Below are 26,444 nucleotides of genomic sequence, written 5' to 3'. Positions count from 1 at the left end.
GAATCCCAATCTCTTTGTCCATGATAAAGCCTCCTTTAGTCCTAGAGCCTCTGCTTCTCGCGGAGATAATTGAGCTTCAAACTTGCAATGTCTAGCACCAACAAAAGTTCCATTTGCATCTCGAATCACACTCCCTACGCCGACACTACCAACTTCCTCAAAAATAGCAGCGTCAACATTAATCTTTACCCATCCCTGGAATCGAATTTCAACGTAATTTTATAATCTTGGTTTTTTTGACAACGGTAACTTTTAAGATTAGAATTGAAAAGAGTTATGTAATGGTTCGTGTTTATATTAAAATAGAACACGTTAAAGTTAAAAAAGTTATATGAAAGTTCATGTTAAAAAAGATATTCAATATTGTATATTTATAACATCATTATAATTTTTTTTTTTTTATTGTTATGAGTGTCTTTAGTATTTGAAACTGTTTAATAATAGAAGACTAATAGACTCCACACTTGTAGACTTGTAGTACCAAAAGGAGAGTACCAAACCAAAAAATATAACTAAAACCTTGGACTAGGCTTATTACAGTATAGTATAGAAGTATAGATTTCATTAGAGTTCAGCCTATCCCAGTAAGAAATTCTCTTGTTACAAGTGCCGTTATCACTTCTGTTATCAACATCTATTATATATATAATGCTGCAACATGGGGTTCCGTTAGCACTCCGTGAGCCATTTTATTCCTCCGTTACGCCTCTGTGAAACCTCTGTTATGTATCTATATGTCTCTCTATGAAACTCATTCACCTCCCCTGCTATTTCTCTTACTTAATTTGTGACTCCTCGACTCCAGGCTTCTTCAGATCATTTTTGTATCCATGCTCGTGCTTGGAAGACTTTAGCCTCTTGATCCGTGCCTGAAGAAAGAAACAGGACGCCAAATGAGCAGTTACAATTTTTTCCCCCGGGGAGTTGGCCCCCTCCAAAAGGTAAGATGTAAACCGGCTTTTCGAAGACCATGTCGGATATATCAACTATTAAGTGTATGTTACCTGTTTGATAAATTGTTTTGATGGACTTTTGGATTCATTAAACAAACTATTTTGAAGGCTGAATCAAGGTTGTTTATTCAATTATTCCAAACCAAAGACATTTGCTTCAAGGTGAAACCGAGTGTTCCTAAATTTTGTTTTGGTCAGGTTCTGATTGCAATGTTGAAGAGTATGCACCAATAATTTGCACTCCTATAGTTTCTTTAGAAGGCATGGGGAGATGTACTTTAGCCCCGCAGATCATGAAAAAATGTTGTCCATGGTGGCCTGCTGATCAGGTTTGTCTGTCTATATATTTTTGCTATTACAGTCGTGTATATTTTATTTAAGAGATGATCCAATGCGCCGATAGAATTATGTTTTCTATGTGCTGATTGCTCAGTTAGTATAAACAATGAAGTTCAGGCTAATCCCTTCTATATAAATGATATTTCTTGAAATCTTGGAACCAGCTGTACTCTATAAAACTTATTATTTCAATTAACAAGCCAACGGCCAAAGCACTGAAATAGGGAACCAACTAATCAAGCAGGCTATATTAAGAACTAAACAGACCTGGCTCTTCTTTTATTCAATTATTCAGCAGGTCTTGCCAAAACGGTTTATTCAGTCCTTTATTTTCTCTGTTAAATCATGTGAAACTACTTACCCTTTTTTATTTATTTACTTTACTTGCATATATAGCTAGATCCCTTCAAGTCTTTAACCCCTGTTCTTCCCTGTGCCCTTAGACGGTTCGTTTCTATTTTTTTCATATGCATTCAATATATGATGATACTCGTATACAAGGGTTTGGCTGGGCTAATGTAATTGCCAAAGTAGGGGCTACCTTTTTTCTGATACTTCTTGTATCATATAGCTCATTAGCTGTAGAGCTACTTTTCCCTGCAGGTTCTTTTTCTGACTTGGTGCAACTGCACTATGCTTGTCTCTTGTGACTTGTGTTATGTTGGTCTTTACTTTGGTAATGATTATATCTCGCAATTAGGTTAAAGAAATATAATTTTTGCAGTTTGCAGATAATGATAATTTATCTTAAGCCATAGCAAGACACTCAAATGCCACTATGTCAGGCATTGTCATTAGTTGTAAATCATAATACATGCTGTGGGGTACCATTTGCTGGATCTGCGTATGCTAATATTGTGAAACTTTGTTTCTTCGCAGGTCATAGACATGGCGAACATTGGAAAGAGGGCGATCCATTATTTGCATAAACTAAGTGCCGCAAACATCCCAACTGATTTAACTGAAAAAGGCCAAAACTTTGAAAGAAACCAAAACTTGAGGTGTATCCTAAAAAGTGAACTCTGCCAATAATAAATGTCAGGGATCGGGAAGGCTCCCCTGTAAAGCATTGATAAAAGATTGCATCGCTGTGATGTGCATGTGCCATGCAGAACTGCTGATGATTTGTTATTGTCCGAGAATTCCTCCAAGGACAAGTTAGAAACTTGTAGATCAGCCGCCACCATCGCTCCTCCTCAAATAGAAAAATGTTTGTGCACTGCTATGCAGAAGGTATTATTGATGGTACATCTATTGACTTGTCTTTATTCTTGATGTTTAATTATTAAGTATGCCATTTTTCACTTTTTAGATCATGGAGCTTGATGCTTTAAAGTTTAAAGGAGACAGCAGATATACAAGGTCTTACAACATGAGCAGATGGTCCCAGGTACGTTTTAGTATTCCACACTCTATTGACTAATCTAACCCACACTCAATCAATACAGTTTGAGTCATATAAAAACTATATAATTTGGTGCAGAGCTCCTGTGTCGGAGATAATTTTAGATGAACTTTCTTATAATAGAGATGTGTTGTCCCATTTCCTTCAGGTATCTAACTTTCTTCTTCTTACTTAATATATTACTCTGTCAGTCTTGGGTTTCTAGGCTCTAATTAAATCCGTAGGCTTTAGTGATGTCATATTTTTTAATGTTCAAGGTTGGAACTTAAATATTTATTTCACTGCTAGGGTGCAGGCATATATGAAGCATAAAAGATAATGAAAAAGATAAAAAAATATACTCCCTCCGTCCCTTTGAATTATATACACTTTCCTTTTCGGGATGTCCCATTCAATTCTATACATTTTAAGACTTTCCCAAAATAGTAAACTTTTATAATATAAAAATCCCACCAACCCACTAACTTCATCTATTTTTCCAAATCTATCACTTAAATATTAACGGGTCCCACCACTTTACCTACTTTTCTTTCTCTTTCTTATTACTTTACATTATTTTATACACTTTTCTTAGTCTCCGTGCCCAATACAAATGTATACATCCCAGAGGGACGGAGGGAGTATCTACTACTATCCCTCGCTATCATATTAAAGTTGTGCAATTCTGCTTCTACTGATTTAATTAAGGAAAAAAAAAACTTATCTTAGTTATCCTGCTATATATCATTATAATTGAACTTGAATGCAGCTATTATGTCTTAAAGTTGGGACTTAAAACTTCCAGAGACTCTATTCTGTAGCTGACCGAGTCCTATAACCTTGTAGTAATTAAATTTAAATTCTTAAGAACCTTTACTTGTCTGGATGATTATTTTTTAAAATATTATAAGGTAGTCTGTTTAAGATTCTGATGAGATATACTTTTTCGTCCCATCAATATTTGCTCAGAATTGTTAGTATTATTTCGTTGTCTTGTATAGGTTTCACAAACCTTTTTGGTCCTTGCACTTGTCAAGAATAGCATGCTTTAAGGATCAAAACATAATTGTGAAAGATACTTAAGCTTTGCCTAAACAATACATGACTTAAGTCACTGATATATGACATCTATTTAGGCATTTCATAAATGACGTCTTGGAGCTTCGCCGTTTATTACTTAATAGCTGATTGTTTACATATTGTAGGCATTTTATGAACCTCGATGGAAGCTGGAAATGGTTATGCAGTGTATTAGGAAGTATGTTGCCAAGGTAATTATTCTCTTAAACTTAAGAAGGAATCTAATTATTAAATTAAAAAAACCATTCTGCATGGTAACATGACCTTTCTGTAGGATATAAATGTAATATATTCTCAGTCCAGCAAGTAGCAAATTTTGGACTATTTAAATGATTCTGACAGTGTATGGTATTAAAAAAGTTTGTAACTAAGAAATTAAATGTGCATGCTCCAATATCAACAACAGCCTTCTGTTCGTGCTCGAAGATCAAATCTATTATATATATAATGCTGCAACATGGAGTTTGGTGAACCAAAATCAGTGTGAAAGTACAATCCTGCCCATCATTTAACACATTAAACTACTTCCAAATCCCTCAATAAGCTCGGTGCTTATATGACCTTTGGTTTCCTAGATAAAGATGGCACCACATACATCTATTATATATATACTACAGACCATTCGGCAGCCACGTAAGAAAATGTCCAATTATGATATATTTTATATCTTCCTACATAGGCCTCTGCCATTCTGATCTTCTGTGTTACAACTCTTCATCTGCTCCTCTAAGTTACAGACTCTATATCTGCATTTTCTTCTGTAATCGGTTATGAATTCATAACTCTTCTTATTAGTCAAAATAACTTCATCGAGCGGCCAAAAATATTATACAGTCATATGTAATTCAGGTTACCTATCAAAACATACTATTCCCTGCTATAATTCTCTTGTATATCTTCGACAGTAGTCACGTATATTTTAATGTTATTTGCATGTGCACAACTCTTTGCTTTCTGTGTGTAGAGATATATGAATCCTGTTCTTAGAAAGTTGCACCACATGAGGACAAGGACGAGATTTAATAAATTATCCGGTGAGTGGAATTCTTCGTTGAAATTATGATTGTATTGCCTTTGAAATGCCTTAAAAGCGTCACTGTTTAAGGTGTTATTTCTTAAAAATTCTTTTTTGTGAAATCATTTAACAGCTGAAGAAACGTAAGTAGCATGTCATCCAAGAATTTAAAAAAACCCTCTCTTCTATTCTGCATGCTTCGGAAATGTGACCAGGTTATCTGTGACAACGCTATAAATTATTATGGTAGTGCATACCTATTACTGATACTGATGGGTTATTATTTAGATATGATACCTATCAACAGTGGGGATACTATAAAAGTGGAGTTTTATAATTTTTGGTGCCAGTGTGCAAGAGAAACAATCTCTAATATTTGATATGGCAAGAAAATAATAATATGAGGTGTGGATCGATAATCTGAAACAGGAATGGAGCCAGATAATGCTACTGGAGAATCTGGTGCGGATTAGTATCACAGATACATAGTAAGTGAATAAGTGGTGGGGAATTATGGTCACAGTATGATTTATTTTCAGGAAGATAGTGAAATTGTGTAAGCACTACACTGAATATAATTTTACCCTTTATTGTATTATGTTAACTCTAACTTCACTTGAGAGTTTGTGCTCGAACTTTGGAGATCTGATCAGAACTATCAAACTAAGCTTGGGGCCTTTTGTTTGCCCTGATTGATTTTTAAATGGTATGTAGATGGAACTGGTATTGTTAACTGGAAGGGAGCTCTGCTTATTACATCAGATTGATAGGTTACATGCTTTAGAAAGGTAATTGCAATTGCGTTCAAGACTCTGGAATGTATATGTTTAGCATTTTTGATTAATGTTAAACTTGTATAATATTTGGATATCAAACAAAGAATTATCATCAAATGAAACCATTATAAAGTGCAAGTATAATTTATAAAGTTAAAATCCTTTCTGGTCGTGTTTTAATGCAAGTACTACACCTTCTGTTAATGTTAATCACTATTATATCCCTTAAGCACTTCAAGATAGATGTAATGGACTGTTAAGCCGTGAAATTGTGTAAGCACTACACTGAATATAAATTTACCCTTTATTGTATTATGTCAACTCTAACTTCACTTGAGAGTTTGTGCTCGCACTTTGGAGATCTGATCAGAACTATCAAACTAAGCTCGGTTAGTTTGTTTGTTCTTATCTGGCTTCTAGGCTCTGAATAGTCTCCTCTCTGGATGCCATTATTTGGCTGTTTACCTGTGGCCAGCACAAGTAACCAATATATGTTAGAGGTTATAGAGGGTTGCTTTGTTCACTATATAAGCCATTCAAGGGAGTTTCTCCTCTTAGTTATATATGTGTCTCATCATTAATTACATCCCATCAGCACTTATCATATATACAAAAATACCTAGGATCTGAGTTTACATGTATATGATCACATTTAATACTTATGTGTTTGTTCCAGGTGGTGAAGTGCTCTTCTACAGAGAACCTTCTTCACAACAGGCAACAACTGTAGTTGCTGTTGTATTGAGAGCTACTGTTCCTTGGTGTTGTCGGAGGGATTTTGGCAACCAAATACAATTATCTGGTGGACAGGGTTCTCCCCATGTATAGCGTCATTGATGAGTATGAACTCATCCTTCATCAAAATCTGTATTGGAATAACAATTAACTTGCACAAGGAAGTTAATTGCTTGGCTGATCTTAACCCTTCAATCAATCATCAATTTGGTTCTTAGTTTATCAATTGGCTCTGTAAATCATGGTCTCTACTTGATTTTATGGCTTCCTCTCCGCATAATTTAAAGTGTAACTTTCAGGGTCAGAGGTAAGGTGATAAGATGGTCAATTATAAGTTGTCTAATTTAATTCGCACATTGAAGAGAAACAAGTAAATGTTTATTTGGTTATTGTACTTTGTTTTCTGTATTTATTAAGCCTTTGTGATCCTCTTAAGATGATGGATAAGTTTAGATGCTTTTATATACATACCTGCAAGAGCAAGGAAGGAGGACAAAAAATATATGAAAAAAATACATTGCTATTAGCTTTTTCTGCATTTAAATTTTAATTCGAAGCGTTGTTAGAACATGCCCGTGCCTCGCACGGGCTATAAAGCTAGTTCCATGTTCAATAGGAGACCATCACATCAGTCTTTTACTACATCAACATCACCATCCATCGGAGAGGAGTAAAAGAGCAATTAAAGTTGCTCATATCATGTGAGTTCTGCTGTATGGTTTTTACATCAACATTGTGTAGGACTTAAGCTTGACAGAATATAATGAAAAGAACCTTGGTTTTGGTCTAGGCCTACCAAGTATGCATGTTTACAATTTCTAAAGCTATATCTGTAGTCTGTAGAACAATGTGTAAATTTCAACTCAATACCCAAAATTATATCGCCACTAAACAAGAACAAAGTGGCATGCATGCCAGAAGATATCTTCTCATATGATAAAATTTCAACAGGGAAATTTTATCATATCAGGCTGCATAAAAAGAACAAGTCATGAAACTACCAAATGTAATTGTTGCAAGACTCAGCTAGCTTCGGCGGATCAACTCATCTTCTAAGAAGCTTTAAGACATCGCCGACCAAATGCAACGAACCTGTGACAAGAACCTGCACAAAAACTACTTAGTGCATGTCTCCATGAGCATCTAAGCTTGTTGAAAAATGAACTGTAAAACGGGTTAATCAAGGCAATAACTTCCTAAAATATTTGTGCTGGAAGTGGCTCATTAACAATCATTGGCTATGTGACTTCAAAATTTCCTGTGCTACATTTGAACTTTATCGATCGTATTCATTTATGTCGAAAATTTGGAGAGGCTACACAGAACACAGTGGCTGTTTGATCAGGCTGTCCATGGTTATAAATTATAATACTCGAGCTAAGTTTTTCCATAATATTGGTTACAACTTAGGTGTCTCTGGTTTAACTAGGACAAGAACCCAGGAGATTCTTAGAGACTCGAGCTTAAGAAAAGAAGTCTTTTCATCATTAACTCCATAGTCAAACGCCCACACAGTAATATCCACCGCCAAAAGGCACTGGTAAAGCTTAGAGCTGTGCTTTTGACTTTTATAACCACACGTGCTTGTCACAAGGTGTTATAAATCCCCTATGAATCGAAGGGTAGAATAATGCAATATGCAGAAAAAAGTTAAATTCTTGCCTCTTTTTTTTTTTTTTTTGAAAAGCAAAAGACGAAATATATTAATAGAGCAGCCAAATATTCGAGTACAGAGCCAGAGACATAAGCCACAACCCACAAACAAAGACCTAACCAATCATAATGCATACTAAACCTGGGATAAAACAAAAGGAGCTATCACAGCAGACCTACATAATTGGATAAGAACCTAGGAGTATAATATGGGCACTAGGGGGAAATGGCCCAGGGCATGCATGCAATCTTTTCCATATCAGTCATCCAAGATCTCGATCAACTCCACCATCGCCTCATTACCTTCAGCCTGAGCAGCCACCGCCTGGTGGACATCCTCCACAACAGGTTCCGCCTCTCCATTTTCCACCTCAGGATTGAGATCCCTCTCATGAACAGCTACGAACCGGGGATCAACAGAGCCAAGTCCCATGTCCAAGCTCCAAAGCTCTCGAAACCGACCAAAAGGTTGATCGATAATAACCAGCATCTTATAGTTCTCTGCACCATGGTGAGCAAGATAGGTGGCCAAAGCATTAGCATTTGCATCACAAAGAGTTACCTCCATTGAAAAGTTTCGGTCTGCTTGTCGCTGGTTGAGTTGCTGCACAGCGTGTGCATGCTCAGGATGCACTCCCTCAAGCGTAGAGTTTTTCCACTCCCAAAATGAGTCGAGGTGGTCACTCTCGAGTACGAAGTACTTCCAGTCTTCCAGATAAGCACGCTTGCAGCCTTCGAGTAGGGCTTGATATTCATTCAGCCTCCTGTTAACAAACTCCAGTGACCCTGCAATCATTCTGAGGATCTTACCCTTACCATTTCTCACAACCAAACCAATACCATACCTGTTGCCATTTGGGAGAGGGTTCTCAAAGAAACAACCATGCACATTTATCTTAACCCTTCCATTGCGAGGCATGAGCCACCTAACATTGGCCTCAACCGCTTCGACTTCCTCCATTGTGGTATTGCAGAAAGAAGTAAGAAAAACTATTTCTAAGAGATGAGAATAGAGAGCTGAAGATAGTGTAGCATCTTGGGGCTGTATTTATACTGGAAAATGGCCTGCAATGATGACTATATTTCGAAAACCGAGTGAGTGCTTGAGAATGGCAAATCTCCTCAGCTTCGCATGCAACAACCCAGGTAGAGGTATGCAGATAAGCCTAGTCTACAGTTCAAATTCCCTAGACAATATAGTGCACTATTGGTTCCAAAAGCGGGCCATCTCTGATCTCTGAGCGCCTCGTTTGGCTAATAGATCCGCACGGGCATTAAGGTCCCTAGAAATAGATTTTATGGACACTCTAAGGGATGAAGCCACCTTATGAAAACTGGGATCCGAGTCATACTTTTTGACAATTTGCATTTCAAGAAAAGCTTTTACCACAGCACTATTATCTGAATATATACATACAAACTTCGATTTCCACTTAGTTTCGAAAAGGGAAAATAATAGATACCTGAGAGCCTGCCATTCCACTTCAAATGGGCTTATGGAGCTAGCTGGGCCTGAAAAGGTGAATAGAACTTTTCCTTCCTTATCCATAACCAGGCCTTCCAGTCCAGCCCAACTAATAGAATCTTTTTTCTTTACTGAGCTGTCTACAAAACCCACCAACTCAGAATCTGTACATAAGAGCTCCTCTAACTGAAATGCTTCAGCGTTTGTGACTGCACCTACTGGATTACTTGTCCACCATTTAGACGAAAATTGAGTGATAAGGCCCGAAGCTAATCCCCAATCTTTAGAGTAAAGTTGAACCATAGTAATCAGGGTTTAAGAGGAAAATGAAGATTTCTAAAAACAACCTGATTTCTATTTAGCCAGAGAGTCCAAAGTGTAGCACTTACCACCACTTTCCATGCATACCTTAACTTCTTTGATCGGCCTCCCCTGAAAAGATTCCATCTCATACTTAAATTCTCGTAGTGATTTACATGCATTTGTATATTCCACCACCTGAAGACCTCACCCCAAAGAACCACTGCCACCCTACACTCCGTCATTATATGATTTCCTGATTCTTCATGATCTGAACATACAGGACAAAATATGTTTTCTACATGAAGGATTTCTCTTAGTGCTAGCAGCTCCCTTGTAGGAAGGATGTTGAGATGGATTTTCCAAAGGAAAATTTTAATCTTTTGGGGAACTTTCAGCTTCCATATGAATTTCCACCTACTTGCACCCCTCTAGATTCTAAGATTTCTGAAGCTTTTTTAACTGAGTATTGAGATTGATTAGGAGACCACAACAGCAAATCCATTCCATAACCTGGTCGAACCCCTGTAAGCTGTAACTCTAATCTTTTAACTTCTTCCAACTCCCAGGATCTAAGTGTTCTGTTCCACAAATACAGGCTATCATGAGGAATGTTGGACCAATACCAAAAGAATTCGGATACAGTAGTGGCCTTGAGAGAAGAAAGTAGATATAACTTCTTAAAAACAGATTGGAGAGACGCTCCATCCAACCAGTTATCTTCCCAAAACAATGCCTGATGTCCACTTCTAATTTTCCAGCAAAAATTATTTCCGTTCAACACATTTTGGAAACTTGGATCCCCCGCAGCCTCAAGTATACCTTTCATCGTGTCAGAGAGAGACTTATTACACAGATCATCTCTTATGTTACCATAACTAGTACAATTGTACTTGCTCTTTACCCACTTATTCCATGATCTGTGTCTGTCTCCAATCCACTTGTACGACCACTTCCCAAGCAAGGACAAATTCCTCACTTTAACATGCGTTAGCCCTAGTCCTCCATGTTCTTTAGGCCTGCAGATCTTCTGCCAAGACGTAAGATGGAGCTTCTTGCTATTACCCGGTGCATATCCCCCATGGGCCCAAAGAAAATCCCTCCTTATGCGTTCGATTTGATTTATGACAATGCCTGGCATTTTATGCATGCTCTGCCAATATACAGGCAAACTGTCCATCACAGCCTTGACTAGTACTAACCTATTTGCCATATTTAAATAATCTGCTTTCCATGTGGCCAACTTCTGCTTCATTTTATTTATAAGAGGCAGCCAAAAAATCTGTCTTTTAGAGGAGATGCCTATAGGCAAACCCAAGTATTGCATTGGCCATGACCCAGTCTTACAACTTAAAATCTTTGCTGCCTCCTCTAAAAAACTGTCAGCATTCCTTGAAGCATAGACAACACTTTTCTCGAAGTTAATCTTCAGGCCCGAAGTTAACTGAAAGATCTGAAGAATAGCTTTAACATTCCTAATAGATTCTAAACTTGCCTCTATGAAAATCACAGTATCATCTGCAAATTGCAGATGAGTCAGTTGTTTGGCGTTATGTCCGAGAGTGACTCCTTTGAAAAGTCCCTTATTTGCAGCAACCACCAGCATTTTATTAAGTACTTATCCTGCTATGTTAAATAACAGAGGCGAGAGCGGATCCCCTTGCCTGAGGCCTCTGCCAGGCGAGAATTCCTTCGTAGGAGATCCATTAACTAAAATGGATATTCTTGAAGAATCCAGGATTGATTTAACCCAAGAGCACCACTTCTGATCAAAGTGCATGGTTTCCATGACGTGAAAAAGGAAGGTCCAACTAATTGTATCAAAAGCCTTCTCGAAATCTAGCTTCGGGACCAAGCCCTTACACATATTTTTCTGCATTGCATGCACAGCTTCCTTGACTACAATTATGCTATCGGATGCTTGCCGTCCTTTAATAAATCCTGACTGGACATCATCTATTAGCTATTCATATAAGGTGCTAACCTTGAAGCCAGAACTTTAGTCAGAATCTTCATGGTAGTATTTATGAGACTAATGGGTCTATAGTCTCTCACCTGTTTTGGTTCGAGTACTTTTGGGATCAAAGAAATGAAGGACGAGTTCAAGCCCGGCGGAATGAATGAGGTGCTATGAAAGTTCTCCATAAAAGAGATTACCTTTCCTCCAACCAACGGCCATAAGAATTTGAGGCTCTTAATGTTGAAACCGTCAGGCCCCGGTGCCTTGTCATCAGCCATGGAGTTAAGAGCAACCTCAATTTCAAGCCTCGAAAAAGGACTAACCAGAGAATTCCTAGCTTGATCTGATAAAGCAGGTAGGGGGAGCGATCCTAAATTAAAGAGAGGTTCACTATGCTCTTTAAAGAAATCTGAATAGTAGTTCAGAAAAGCCTCCTTTATTTCATCTGGACTTGACAACCACCCATTGTTCCAAAAGATTCTTCTAATCTGATTTCTGCTCTTCCTCTTTTGCACTACCTGATGAAAAAATCCGGTATTTCCATCCCCTAATTTCAGCCAATCCAGTCTAGATTTTTGTCTAAGCATTGACTCTCTTTTTGCATATAGTGCCAGCAAAGTTTGCCTTACCACTTGAACCTCCCCGTCATCACTAGCTATCTGATCAAGCTCTGCCATTTCTTTCTCTAAGGCTTTTATCTCTGTCTCAAGAGAATGAGAGCTACCTGCAGAAACCTCCTTGATTAATGTCTTAACCTCCTTTAAAGATTTATGTATGTTTAAATCATCCCAAACCCTGCTACTTGATGCCCAGCTCTTGACTTTCTCCATCAGCTCATCATTTAAATAGAAATTAAAAACTTTGAAAGGTTTGCACCCCCAAATCGCTCCTTCATTGGAAAGAAGGACATGGCTATGATCAGAGTGCTTTCTACACAAAGCCTTGACCTTCCAACAATTAAGCTGCATCCACTTATCATTAAGGAAGACTCAATCCAGTTTGCTCTTCTTGCCCCCACTACCCATCCAGGTAAAGCTTGCATTACTTAAACTGACTTCTAGCAAATTGCAACTGGATATAAGGTCATTAAATTCTGACATTTCCTTGTAGTTACATTCACAGTTAAACTTATCAGCTGGATCTCTTATACTGTTAAAGTCCCCTATAAAGCAAAAAGCCTCCTCCCCAATACACCCAATAATACTTCTAATATCCGACCAGAGTTGTCTCTTATGCTCTAAAAGCTGCGGACTATAGACGTTTATTACATGTATCTGCTTTTCTCCACCCTGGAACCTGAAATTGTTCCATATCCACCACCTCGACTGTGCTAATGCAATACACTTAACACTACTAACTTTCCAAAAGGTGAGCAGACCTCCAGAGAGCCCTACCGAGGGTTGTTGTGTGAAATCAAAAATGCCAGTCTCCAAATATTTGTTTACCGGCTTATTTACCCAATAGCTAATTTTGGTTTCCTGGATACATATTATATCAGCTCTAGAAGAGTCTACTAAATCCTTAAGGTTTTTAATGGCTATACTATTATTAACACCTCTAATATTCCACGAAAATGTCTTCAGTTCATTCATTGATGGGTAAGAACAACTTATCTAAAGATATAGGTGCAATCTCCTCACACCTAGATTTCCCCCTTCTCTAATTTATTGACTATCACTTTAAGCACTTCCTCCCTATTACTGCTAGCAACTAACCCCATAGCCTCAGCACTATTCAGAATTTCTAATGCCTCCTTAACACAATTGCCTTCTAAATTTGCTGGAACCACCTGGTAGTTGGCTTCCCCCAGTTTGCGACCCCTCATTCTGGAATTGCCTTTTCTTCCCTTTCTTTTAACATTCCTTCTCTTAAACTTTGCACCTATATCAAACGGATTCTTGGGACAGGGTCTTAATTTCTTAGGCCTACCTCTGCAACTTTTAACCCTAAGCTTCTTACTTATATCCACACACAAGGATGATTGAGAGCTGGGGTTCTGAGGAGGAGTATAAACTTCCGACTGGACTGACCCGGAGGACTCCCGCACACTAGTGATGAATTTTTCAGATCCAGTGGAAACTTGGCTTAAGTTATGAACTTCCCATTTATCAACTTGAGGACTCAGCTGCTCTTCCCCCTCCTTACTAACACTATTCCTTCGAAGAACTAGTTCCCTTCCCAAAGCAATATCTACGACTGAATTGGGATCATCCTTTATTACCTCCTCTTTACTTAAACCTGGAACATTCTTCCTTTGCCTTTCAATGCCCTTGACATCAACATTATCACTCATCTTTGGCTCTGTTTCACTAGAGAAATCCATTGGCCACACTTTTCCTCGAAGAGATGCTTGATCCGTGATTTCTGTAAAATCAATCTTGATTTGCTTTCCTTTGTATAGCACTGTTGATCCTTCCTTCTGTCGATTCATCAAACCAAGTATATCCAATCTTGCATTTCTTAAGGGCTTCTTCAACCTCAGTATCCACCTCCATTTCCGTAAACTCAAAGAGCCTTCTACCAAAGTCTTGATTCTCCTTCGGGAGGTCCTTCTTCTCGGCTTTTCCATAAGTTTGCCCATTTCTTGATGACTGATTCTGGTCATGTTGGGGTATATCCTGGTATTGATTTTGATTAAACCTTGATTTGGCAGACTCATTGATAGACATTACCAGTCTTTTCCCCAAACCCTTACACATCTTTACATTGTTTATTATAGCACCAGCTTCCAATTCACTAACTGTTTTAACAAAACCATATCTCTTCCCTTTGACATCTCTCTTCTTTGGCAGGATAATATCAATAATGTTTCCACAAGATTGAAAAAGACTCCATAGATCTCTACCACTGGTGTCTTCAGGAATATTATGTAAGAAAATGGTGGTTGCTTGGTCTGCCCTTCTGTAAGACTGGTTCGAAGATGTCTTTTTTCTATAGGAGACCTTAGTCCATCCATCATCTAAGTCGTTTTTTGCTTCCTGATTGAGATCCCTCAACACCTCCTTGTAGGTTTTGCCCCTTCGCCCAACTCCTTGAAAAACCCCATTTTTATTACCAGCCATAGTATTTGTACTTTCCTCAATACTTCTCCAGTGTATCTGATTCAATGCCTCCCCAATCGCTTTCCTCTCCCCTACATTAAGCCTTTCCAAGATTCCTCTATCAACCCATTTCGTGTGCGCCCATATGAAGTTTAGCACCTGCCTCTCCTCTCTATCTTGCCTAACCCTTCGGTTTTCCGGCTGCCATCCGTTGCGAGTTTTGAAATTTGAATTTTGAAAGCTTTCCCAATCGCCCCCCTTGTTGAGAGAAAACATGTTGCTTTTGATATATAAGTTCTACTTATTCTTGCCTCTTTATGATAGCATTTTAAAGAGCCAGTCTACATTAGCTCCATTGCTAGGAACCCTGCTAACACAGGAGCCTTGTGCACCTTTATATAAATTTGTTTATTCAAACACTGGGTTCTAAACTAGAGCTGGTGATCATAATTAAAGTAGTTAACAAACTTCATCCCCCCCCCTCCCCCCACACACACACACAATGTTTGACAAACGAATCAGGGATACACGAAGTTGTCAGACCTAAAACCCCTTCATAAAGTATTAACTTGAAAGGTGATGGTACATACAAACATATAATGTATCCTTACCTGAATTCTAAGAGAGGGGTTTTCTCTAGCACAGTCCCGTAACCACTTTATAGACAATGGCAATGAAGGAATCACTGCACTGCGATGAAGAAATCCATTCTCGTGACTGTGACATGAAGCACTCTCTGTAAGAAACTCATGGGATGGCAAACTCTCAGCACTGGCCATCTTTAATTTTCCATGAAGCATAACATCTAAATGAACAAGAGCACAAGGACATGATAGATTAGCTGAAAGGTTAATATAACAATATAGTTCAACAGTAATTGATCAATCAAAAATAGGAAGTCACCAAACTCTTAGTAGCCCACCATAGACCCAAATATTACTTGTGTCCTTGTTAGTGAAAGTGAGATAGATGCTATATGTCATGGAACTGAGATGCAAAATAATCAAGCCCTGGTTGATAAGTAAGATATACTACACCTTAATCCTTCAGACATATACAAAAGTACATGCCTTCAAACTTTTATTTGGTTCCACTTACATAGAAATGTTGGCGCTAAATTACCTAAGTGTAGATAGTAATTTACAATCGAAACTTAATTTATATATACCATGATTGGACAATTCAAAAGTATGATTATATACATCAGTATAACTAACCAATAGATGATAGAACAGAAATTCAAAGTTAAATAAATAAATACATAGTTTTGTTGGAAACAACCAAGTTGAGGAAGTTACCTCTCCCATTAACTATCTTTTCCCACATTCTCTGAAGGTGTAATTGCCATGACAAGTCCCTGGCAGGGATATCTACAGGAATGACGGATGCACCAGAAGTAACCTTGCTATATGTTGATAGATTAGGGACAAAAATGGCCTTTGAGAAATGAGAACCTGGGAAGGTTAACAACAATGACAGTGCTCCATTAAGTCCTTGTTTCATAGAGTAGCAAATTAATAATTTTAAACTGGAGAGATGAATTGATTGAAAAAGTAATTAGGACTTCCAATAAGGGGTTGTAAATACTCCATTTTTAAGTGATATCCAATTTTGGTCTGCTATAAATTCTGCAAGAATATTAGGACTTCCGTAAGGTTTAGCAATTTTTGTGATAGTAATGTTTAAGTTTTTGGTTGACAGTTAAATTTATTTATTGTAGATTTAAATGCAATTCTTAGATTCCTCCCGGTCAACTTTCTGTTAATAACTTTGGGAATCCCGTATAAATAATGAGCTGGATCAGATCATATCATTTCTGAATTTTATTTTTTTTAACAGAAATTCATTTTTTTAAATTTCTATACGTGCAATTCCCTCGAAATTCCCTCGACGCCAGAAAAAAATTTCATATTTTTTTTGTAGGAGATATTGGTCCATGATTCAATAATTGAGATCAGACTTAGGTAAGGGAGGTGAAAATCAAAAGGATTGCGATAATTTACAGTGAAGTGATAAACTCTTAAGATATGAAACTGGCACAAGTATAAATAGTTCTTGGGTATAAATACTATTAGGGTCATTCTGTCTTTGTGGTCTTGTCATTTCGTGCAACTAAAAGAGCGTCCAAGTGCATGACAATTGTTTGTGCATCATAAGGTAGAGGGCTGAACATTCTTTTCTTATATTAAAATCCCGATATGTCAACTTTTCAGTATAATAAGAAAAATACCTGAGGAAGCACATATATTTACAAGCCTTGAAAGAAGGACCTGTGGATCCCTTGCATCCATGCAATTGAATAAAAGAATCTGCAAGGTATATATACCAACAGAGGATCATTAACATTTATTAAACGGCTGGTACCATGAAGCATGATTTTCCATGCTACTTTAGAGCAAGTCCAACAGTGCCCTAAATTGATGTCCTAAATTAAAGTGTAAGGCATTTGAAGCAAATGAGTGCTCCAACAATGTCATAGTGGTGCCTTAAAACACTTATTTTTGAGGCACCACTATACATGTCCTAAACCATTTCTGTCAATAAAAATTAGCTTCCTTCCATTTGAACACATCTCTCTCCTCTCTCCTTTTCATTTCCCTCCAATAATAATTCAAATCTTACTATTTTAATAATAAGGCACAATAATAAGGCATGTTGTTGGAGTTGATATATTAAGATGATGTCCTAAATCACTACGACACTATTTTTTACCATATTTATAAGGAACTCACTAGGACATTGTTGGACTTGCTCTAATGTTATACAAATTTGAATATTTTAAAAGTAATAATAATAATAATAGAATCATTGATGATAAACTCACCTGCTTTGTTTTATTGTGTTCCCATTCATTATTTGGAATGCACCTCTTCCCAGAAATATTCTCTGAGTTATTGACCTCAGAAGAAGATGCCTGCAACTGCAATGTAGTATTCTCTGCTCTCACGGCATTAGAAAACCATCGAGCACAAGCTTCCATACTTTCAGGACTGTGAGCTCCATCCAAGTAGAAAGTCAAATTTCCAGAAGAAATTTCATTTCCTTCTAATTTACAAGTTTTAAATGAATAGTCCTCAACAATCTGAGCCCTTCCAGAAAGACGTGCAGTTGATAGACCCCTCAGAAATGCCTCTGGCAATATGTGTTTTCCACTTTCCTGATTTAGAATCCAACGAAAAATTTAGAACCCGAGACCAATAAGAAAATGGAAATTAATATATATACACACATTTTATTTTAGAAAAATATAACATGTTTTTGCTAATTAGAAAAAGATCACTTTTTTTTTTTTGCTAAGTGAAAAAGATCACTTTAACTCCATTGATAAATTTTACAATGATTTATCGAGCTATCTTTTGAGAATACTTGGACTTCTTCATTAAACTCAGAAGTACATAAAACCTAATCTAAATGCTTCTAGGCAAATACATGATATCCTCAACTTGTCAAATGCATAAAACGATAGCATTGTCTTCAGAGCACACCAAACTTATAGTTTATCAGACCATGTACATAATCTGATAAGACTTTTTGATTTTATTTTTTTTGTAAAACATCTAAATGCTTCTGCACAAGGGCAAAATATCATCAATCTATGAAAGGTTTAAAATGATAGCATGGCACTCAAAACTAACCAATCTAATAACATATCGAACTATGTACATGTACAGGTCTGCACTGTTGACAACCCAAAGCTAAATTTTCAATAGCTAATCACAATAGAAGATTTGAAAACCTTAGCAGACTACTTCTCCCTTTGCCCAACAGTCAAAGGATTTATCTGGGTCTCTTCTGTTGTACATTTGCCAAGAGGATTTTTCTATTAGTGAATACATAATCACTTGAATCCTTTGCTCCTGGTTCGTTAATTGCGAGGAAACAAGTCTATAAGCCTTAATACTCCTGATCTCACTTTCACACAATTCACAAGCGGAAACAGAGTGATTATATGATTACAAAGGAGGTTACTCTACTTCAGAAATCAAACCTAGTCAAGTAGTAACAAGAAATGCACGCAGTGCACAATGATCAATAAACTTTAATAAAATTTCACTCACATTTTCTGACGGATTTTTCCAATTTCCTGTAACCTGGAGCCAACATTTACAAAGTGAGATAGCTAGACCAGCATTAATGAATTGGTGATCCCCAGACAGGCTTAGTTTTATCCCATTCAATCTTTTGTAGTCTAGGGGTGCTGCCACTTCCAGAGGCACCTGAAATGCAGTTATGAACACAAAATAAGGACATTGATTGTCTTCTTATATATATACATGTCACTAATCATGATTCAAAGATCCTTAAAGGGATTACAACATCACCGGAGGTACGTGTTACCTCCTTGCATAAACATATTCATATATAAGAATTAGTGAGTTGAAAACAAAGATGGATGCATATCCTTGCACAACTGAACGCTGACAACCAGCTATTAGATTTCTTGTTAATGTCCAAAGATTATAACGAAAGTGATTTTGGATAAAGACAAAAATTAAGTTGTCTACAGATATATCAATTCAATATAGAGATATCAGTTCCATTGGTGTTATTAACAAACAAAAGAAGAAGAGAATAACAAAACAAAACAGATAGGTGCGCCTCAAATATAAAGAAATAACTAATAAGAATGTACCTAATTTAAACAAAAAAAAAAGAAGGCAAAATGACTTTAATTAAAACTTGACATAAATATACCGTTAGATGATCGTGACATGATACATAGCATTCAATAGATATCACAAAAAAGATGATGATAACAAATGACATATCCATACAAAGTTAATAGTTATCAAATAAAAGATTACAACAATGTCAGCTTTGAGGAAACATTTAACTAACTAGTAAACATTATGAACAATTTGCATGTTTGAGTTTTTATAAACCAAGACACTTGACAATATTAATAAAGAACACACACACACACACACACACACACACACACACACACACACACACACACATATAGGTATATAGGTATCAAGTGCCAAGTTTTAACACTAGATTATGTACTTATCATTACGCTGCAAGTTGCTGTGACCAGTACTACATTCTCGGAGAAATGTACTACATTCTCAGAGAAATGTTGCTCCATATATTCAAGTCCTATACTTTTCCGGCTTGTGCTTATTCTATGCCTGCAGGCTGCAGTCAATGATAATGCTCATTAGCCAACTTACAGTTTTTCAGCTATCATGCTTGTCATTCTGTCACTACCAGTTGCTAGTACACAACATGACAACATAAATTGGCTTTCAGATAATCCATCTTGACAGCATAGGCTTTCAAGCACATGGCATAATGTTCCAACAAGAAACAATAAGCCTAACATGTGTGAGTAGGACTAACAAATGCAACTTACCCCTAAATCATGGGACCTGTCCTGGAGAACTTCCATTGCTTCAGCAGCTTGCGGTGATGAAAATGCATGAACATGAGGCTTCAAAGGCCAGGAAAGATATTAATCCAGTTTGCAAAATACTTGAAAATGGCATACCCCCAGCCATGTAAAAGAACAGCTTTTAGCAGAACAATCAACAAGGAAGAAAAACTGACAAACAATAGCAAGTAATTCAAAAAAATTTACCTTGAGAATTCCAGCTTTGTGTGAAGCAATTTCCCTCAAGGTATCTCCTGCATATAAATAATTAAGTACTACAGTTTAACCGTGCAAACAAAAGACCAGAGAAACAGAGAGAAATAGAAGAATTAAAATGCAATGACAAATGAGCATCTCCTGTAAAACTTGCAGACCACGTGAAACAATAAAACAAGGTGGATGTGAATGTTTTAAAGTGGCTTACCCAAAATATCCATGTGATCCATACCAAGTGAAGCAATGCCACAGACCACAGGTTCCTTGATCTGCATATGTCAGTAAATATTTTGATGATTAAGTCATGGTGAAATTACAAAAGTATCTGTAAAACATATTAGTTATTATACAGAACGCATGAATAGAGTAAAACGGCGCTCTTTCAAAAGGAACTAAACCACCCCCTATATACACAACTCTGCTTCCAAAGACAAGAAAGGCCTCAAACAGTACTCAAAATTCAAAATTCTTACTACTGTGCTACCTATATTTGAATCCAAGTAATGAAAGGGAAAGAAAAATAATATCTGTATATGGAATAGAACTGGTCCTTTTATTTTAAAATTTAAAGGCGCCAACTGAAAGAATGTGTTGCGTATGTCAACAGTTTTTATGTATAAGGTAATTTGCTTTTATAAAATTCAGCACAACAAATAACCAAATAAAACCACAATCTGTTCCATATAGTGATGACCCAACCCAACTAGATTTTCTTTGCAAGTGGTGCCGCATTGCAGGGCTTGGGTTGATGTACTTCCTTTAAATGCACAGGTCGACCCATATTGCACATATGCTGATAAGTGACCAAGAAGGTTGTTGAACCATAAATTTTAGACTTTTAATGTTTCGCCAACAATTGCCTGCTTTAACAAGCTTAGATATCAAGATCTAGACGTAAATATATATAATTACTATAAGAATCTCAAATATACTGCATTTGAAAAATTAGAAAATACCCTGTGCTGATGCAAGAAAATCAGTTCTCAGCACATTTGCAGTCGTAAAAATGAACCTTCTTCTGACATACTTAGTTTTCCTTTAAAGGTTAAGTAAGTTCTCTCAACTCTCAGACAAACAATGTTACTGTTGGGCATATTAAACAAGATAATCAACAACAAAACACAAAAATGTAATTTTTCAGAAATTAAAAGTAGTTTACCACATTTGTAGAGTCCTTTTTCCCTCCGAGACCAACTTCAATGATTGCAACATCTACCTGTGGACATAAAAGGTTTTCACTGATGTGTCATAATAGTATGAAGACAACATACAGGAACAAAATTTTCTTTTAAGCATACATGTAATATGTTTACATATAAGTAACACTACATATAATACTCGGTTATACTACATCATTAGACTTGGTTTATTTTCCTTGTTAATTTTCATCCAACACTTGATCCCAATTTTTTTGCCACAAGAGTTGGTTCTGCCGGATAAGAGATAATTGTTCACTTACTAAAAAAAATAGATTTTCCCGGAAGAGCTTCTATGACTGTATATAAGGAACAACCGTCTTTACTACTCATTACTAAACTAAATGGCCTATACAACACAACAATACCCAATGTCCCAAATTGTATAGTGGGCACATCATATGAAAAGCCACACTTGCTACAGATCTATTTATATGTGTATTTCAATATCCGGGTTAACATGCAGTAAAACAAAACTAAACCATTGCACAAAACAAAATTAAAGGTTTCCAAGTACTTCTATCTTACCTTCTCACATACAAATATTTTGAGTGCCAATACCGTAAGAAACTGAAATAATGGAGGCATTGGCAAGTCTTCAGTAACATTTTCCTGCCAATTTAAAGTACTAATATCAATGTCTTGCCACTTAGTCAATTACAAATGCAGGTAATAATATATTTAATGACATCATAGTTTAACTTGCACAGAAACTACAAATTTATAAGTTTGTAAGACTTTTTAAGCGGTTCCTCCCACGTTAATGTTACAAGTTTTACTCAATATATTAATTATATGTTTATATATATAACTTTCAAGTTATATGTGCATAGTAAAGTTTGAACTGAAAGTATTGTTCACCAGATAAAGCAAATGGCAAATGTTCCATCACTTCCATGATATAATTAAGACATAATATTTTCTAGAAGGATAAGCAAAGACACACACACACACACACACACACACACACACTCTTGAACAATTATAGAAGGGACATTATTCCAAACTTTCAATTTAAAAGGTACATCTTGATTGAATCTCAATATCTCGTAGATATGTGTGCTGCTTAGACATACATTGTGCTCCCTGTTCCCATAATATAAATGAAATAGACATCATCCCGCTTGTAATGCCGGGTCTGGGTTCATTCCCAAAATATAAGAATCATATATTATTTTGAATGTCAATCTGAATCACAATCAAATTTCCCAACCTGCTTTCATTCTGAATCTGAGACAATAAACTTCAAGTCTTCAACTGGTAGGACAGTACATGTTTTACGATGTTTACACAGATAAATATTAAGTAGAATAAAATTACCCTCAAGCAGTTCCAACATTCCCAAAAGTACAATAAAAAACGTTCTTCTGATATGTCCAACCTGCACAACCAACACGAGCTGCAGTCACGGACATAATTTAGGAGAAATTACAAACAAGGCAAAAGAAATTATCCAATACAAAAACATAGGATATATGACTGAATATCTTCAAATTCCAGAAAGGAGGTTTGCATATATGATATAACATAAAGAGCACGGAATTTTTACATTCCTTTGTCTATCAGCAGGAAAATCCTTGTTACTAATTTAATTTTTGTAACTCGACATAGACATATTTATCAAAGGAAAAGTTAGGAGCAATGACACAATTTTTTGTTCAAGGACTAAGAATGAGTCCTATCTAACATGTATTACAAGCCAATACTAATTTTGAGACAGACTCTCACATAACATGATCAATTATCCGCGGAACACTTACCCATCCACACGAAATCTTTCTCTCACATCGATTAGATGAGGAGAGATAAATAGCCCAGTTCTGAAACCACTTTCCCTCAGAATTGCCTCACAAAATGCACATGTTGAACCCTAAAATAAGATATTAATTAGAGGACAATGATGAGGAACATAATCCTCACTGAGTTGGGCATATGCTCAAGATCAATTCAAATCAGCCTAGTACCTTCCCTTTGGTCCCAGCAACATGGATGATTTTAAGACCAGCTATATGTTCCTCCAAGCCTAAAATCTGATTACCAACGTATATAAACTTTTGTTGTCAGAAAACTCAACTTTGCAAACTCAATAATTTGATGCAGGATGGAACAACTATCTTTAATATAAACATGATTCTGATAATTGACCAACTAGTAATCACACACAATAGAAAATAATAACATGGAAGAAGGGAAACAAGGACAATAATACATTTCTTAGCAAGTCTTTCATATATTATCAAGTGAAATTCAATAAATCAGTAAGTCATACAATAGAAGATACCAATAGTGAGCTATATTTTGCTTCATGATGTCTTTAACTTAATACTATCATCACACTCATCCAATCAAAAGGACAAGTCTATGTTACTTATGTTCAAAATTATATTTGTGAATAAAAATACAGTATATTCATGTAGGGAGACAACCACATGCACACACCGCATGAAATTTGGCATACACGACCTTAAAGCCACAGTTGTCTTGTTTGATGTTTTCTAAAATTGTTTAGTAACAGATAGTTATAAAGGTGAGGATACTTCTATGATAGTATGATACTATTCAGAAAGTATAATTTTTATTCTTGGAGGCATTAGGGCAGCAGAAATGTGGAAATTTATCACTGTGATAGTCTTAGTGTCTTACTGTAAGCATGACTAGACTTTATATAACTGTAAGGTCTATGGTTGACCTGTGACTTTATTAATTAATATTGCATACAAACAATCTAATGATGCTACAATCAAATGAGGTGAAACTATTGTTGTGTTTGGTTGGAGTGAATGGAATGGAATGGAATGGAAAGAGTGGAAACAAAAGGAAATATAAAGTGTAGAAGGGAGGACTTATGAAAAAATATGAGCTAGTGCAAATTTTGTATGATAAGATTTGGGTAGAAAATAAGTATGACAAGGAATAGAGCATTCCTTCACAAAGTGGAGGGTTTGAACTCTAGTTAAGGGTGATAAGAATGGAATGGTGGAAGAAATGAAATTATTAAACATTCAACTAATTTATAGTGCAACTTTCATTCCATTCCCTTCATTTTCATTCATATCAACCAAACACAACTTATATCATTGATTTTGTTACTTTAATACTCTCTCAGCTAAGATGAAATTTTTAAGATGAATCATTGTGACATTTATAAGTTCTTTTAACTTCAACCAAATAAACTTTGGGAACTACTACTCATTTATCAATAGGCCCTGAGTATGACAAATGATGTATGAGATTAAAACAGGCTATCAACCATATTGCCTTTGTAAGCAGATAGTTATTTGTATCTAGACCCTGACACGATAAGAAATAGTTCATAAAATTCTTTTACAAACTAATCACGGGATAAACAATAGTAGTCCTATCTCAAGCCTTATTATTAAATTGGTTTAAATCTGTCGGTCAAAATGACAAAGCAGGAAACATTGTTTATTAACAATTCATTCATGTCTTACCTTAATATACATCGACATCCTCTCCAATTTCTTGTATTTACTGCCCATGCCTGGTTTATGGTGCTTTTCGCCTCGTTTCTTACTATTAATGAGAGAACTAAGAGCTTCCATTGCATGTTCATACTCGATAGAAAGAGGCGAATCCTGTGATGTACTTCGGGCAGTTACATTACTGTCCATTTTCTCAACGGGGTGGGATAAGCTATCCGTATCTCCAGGATCTGAAAAGGAGTTTATTACTCTATTGGCATATCAGAACTTTGTAATTTTTCAGATTCGGAATTTAAAGAATTTATGTAAAAGGCAAAAATTATAACACAATAAGGTTCAACAACGTCAAATTACCTGGCAGCCAACTGTTCATGTCAGAATGTAAACTCTTCAGTCCAATTGAATTAATGGGATTTAAGCAAGCTGGCAGGCAGGAAACTTTCCATGTGTGTCGTTGAAAAAATTGGATCTCTCTCTTTTGGAAATAAGTAACTCCAAGTAAATCATATATGAGGTTAGTGTTTCTAGCGAACATCATGTGGGGCTACTTCTGCATAATAGCCAACAATTAGCGAGTAGAAGCAAAATGACGGCAAAACCCAAAGTTCACAATCATTCTCGATGTCAATAAAAGTCCCTAACGGAAACTGCAACAATCTCCTAATAAGTCGAGCAGAAAAACAAGAGCAGGTGAGTGACTAAGGCATGTATAATCAACATAACAAATTATAAAGATGAGATAATTCCGTTGCTTATAGCATATGGGATATCCCTCTCTTCTTGGTAATAATTCGTTTGCTCATACCATAAGTCCATAACCAAAGAGGTTACATCCACGAATTCAAGCCGAATTCAAGCCTTGGTGAGAGTATGCGTTGTGGTTAATTGAATTCGACACTAAGCAATCTCCGATAACATTAAAAAAGTAGCAATACGAGGCAGAAGAAAGAAAAAGTGGACATAGTGTATATAAACGATGTAATTGAATGGCAATAGAGAATGAGCCAGAAGCTTACACAAAACACCACCATATACGATTTATGATACATATGACAAAACACATATTGAAGAAAGATTAAGACATGGTACTATAAATTAACAATTGAATGTAAAAAAAATAGGGGGATTGGGACTGGACTCACTGTTCAATGTCGGCTGCCGCTAATATTTGGAACCCCTGGATTCATCTTCCATATAGAAGTACTGTATATAATAAGGTACTGTAGTAATGTTATTTATTCTTCGTGCTTTGGGGCCGTTTGGCTGGACTTAAAATAAGTGTTTCTTGCTTAAATTAAAGAAGTGAAATATAAGTTAGAAGCAAGTTAAGACTTATAAGTGATTAAAGTGTTTGGGAAATAAGCAGAAGTCCTGAAACAAAAGCTAGCATTCTCAGCTTTTTATAAGTGTTTCTTGACTTATTACACAAACAGTACGAAATAAGTGCTTCTAACTTATAAGCCCGGAAGTTGGCTTAAAAGCCGTGGCCAAACACTACCTTTGTCTGAAAA

At 36.3% G+C, this 26,444-nt stretch overlaps 2 protein-coding genes across 21 annotated transcripts; one reads left to right on the top strand and one right to left on the bottom strand.

The window, feature by feature from the left end:
* Nucleotides 1-689: 689 nt before the first annotated feature.
* LOC108224340 (uncharacterized) lies at nucleotides 690-6,692 on the top strand. 18 transcript variants are annotated; one of them, XR_001807379.2, is made up of 11 exons: nucleotides 690-941; nucleotides 1,152-1,282; nucleotides 2,172-2,525; nucleotides 2,605-2,682; nucleotides 2,776-2,845; nucleotides 3,882-3,947; nucleotides 4,721-4,790; nucleotides 4,905-4,986; nucleotides 5,201-5,259; nucleotides 5,486-5,559; nucleotides 6,224-6,692. XR_001807379.2 is itself a non-coding variant. In XM_064079084.1 (8 exons), the coding sequence occupies exons 4-8, from the start codon at nucleotides 2,608-2,610 to the stop codon at nucleotides 6,498-6,500; spliced, it is 444 nt and encodes a 147-aa protein (XP_063935154.1). In that variant the 5' UTR covers nucleotides 690-941; nucleotides 1,152-1,282; nucleotides 2,172-2,502; nucleotides 2,605-2,607; the 3' UTR covers nucleotides 6,501-6,692. The 18 variants fall into 18 exon arrangements, 6 of the variants coding, with proteins under 6 accessions (XP_063935154.1, XP_063935153.1, XP_063935151.1 ...); XR_010284255.1 differs by lacking the exons at nucleotides 4,905-4,986; nucleotides 5,201-5,259 and having other exon boundaries at nucleotides 4,163-4,790; XR_010284254.1 differs by lacking the exon at nucleotides 4,905-4,986 and having other exon boundaries at nucleotides 4,163-4,790; nucleotides 5,201-5,559.
* A 261-nt stretch (nucleotides 6,693-6,953) lies between these two features.
* On the bottom strand, nucleotides 6,954-26,185 carry LOC108227395 (folylpolyglutamate synthase). 3 transcript variants are annotated; one of them, XM_064079080.1, is made up of 17 exons: nucleotides 26,076-26,185; nucleotides 25,288-25,483; nucleotides 24,943-25,183; nucleotides 23,455-23,520; nucleotides 23,251-23,360; nucleotides 22,811-22,871; nucleotides 22,019-22,102; nucleotides 21,454-21,510; nucleotides 20,503-20,563; nucleotides 20,286-20,332; nucleotides 20,061-20,138; nucleotides 18,760-18,918; nucleotides 17,526-17,858; nucleotides 16,932-17,010; nucleotides 16,000-16,155; nucleotides 15,313-15,506; nucleotides 6,954-7,387 (listed from the first exon to the last, which is right to left on the bottom strand). In XM_064079080.1, exons 3-17 carry the CDS (start codon nucleotides 25,120-25,122, stop codon nucleotides 7,328-7,330), a joined length of 1,725 nt encoding a protein of 574 aa, XP_063935150.1. In that variant the 5' UTR covers nucleotides 25,123-25,183; nucleotides 25,288-25,483; nucleotides 26,076-26,185; the 3' UTR covers nucleotides 6,954-7,327. The 3 variants fall into 3 exon arrangements, with proteins under 3 accessions (XP_063935150.1, XP_017258004.1, XP_063935149.1); XM_017402515.2 differs by having other exon boundaries at nucleotides 24,943-25,163; XM_064079079.1 differs by lacking the exon at nucleotides 6,954-7,387 and adding an exon at nucleotides 15,012-15,093 and having other exon boundaries at nucleotides 24,943-25,163.
* Nucleotides 26,186-26,444: the final 259 nt, after the last annotated feature.

The sequence above is a fragment of the Daucus carota genome, chromosome 6 (assembly GCF_001625215.2).
Source record: "Daucus carota subsp. sativus chromosome 6, DH1 v3.0, whole genome shotgun sequence".
In the NCBI taxonomy this organism is placed as follows: Eukaryota; Viridiplantae; Streptophyta; class Magnoliopsida; order Apiales; family Apiaceae; genus Daucus; species Daucus carota.
Note: the sequence above shows the minus strand (reverse complement) of the source record. Positions and strands in the feature narration are given on the sequence as shown.

Coding starts and splice junctions, on each gene's coding strand:
- LOC108224340 (XM_064079081.1), top strand. CDS start 2,517: ATGCAGAAGGTATTATTGATG. Junction 2,683..3,881: donor ACATGAGCAGATGGTCCCAG/GTACGTTTTAGT, acceptor TACATATTGTAG/GCATTTTATGAACCTCGATG. Junction 6,323..6,366: donor TCCTTGGTGTTGTCGGAGGG/ATTTTGGCAACC, acceptor CAGGGTTCTCCC/CATGTATAGCGTCATTGATG.
- LOC108227395 (XM_017402515.2), bottom strand. CDS start 25,471: ATGATGTTCGCTAGAAACACTAACCTCATATATGATTTACTTGGAGTT. Junction 23,521..24,942: donor GGATGTCGATGTATATTAAG/GTAAGACATGAA, acceptor GTTGGTAATCAG/ATTTTAGGCTTGGAGGAACA. Junction 7,388..15,312: donor ACCCCTCTCTTAGAATTCAG/GTAAGGATACAT, acceptor GTTTTTGTGCAG/GTTCTTGTCACAGGTTCGTT.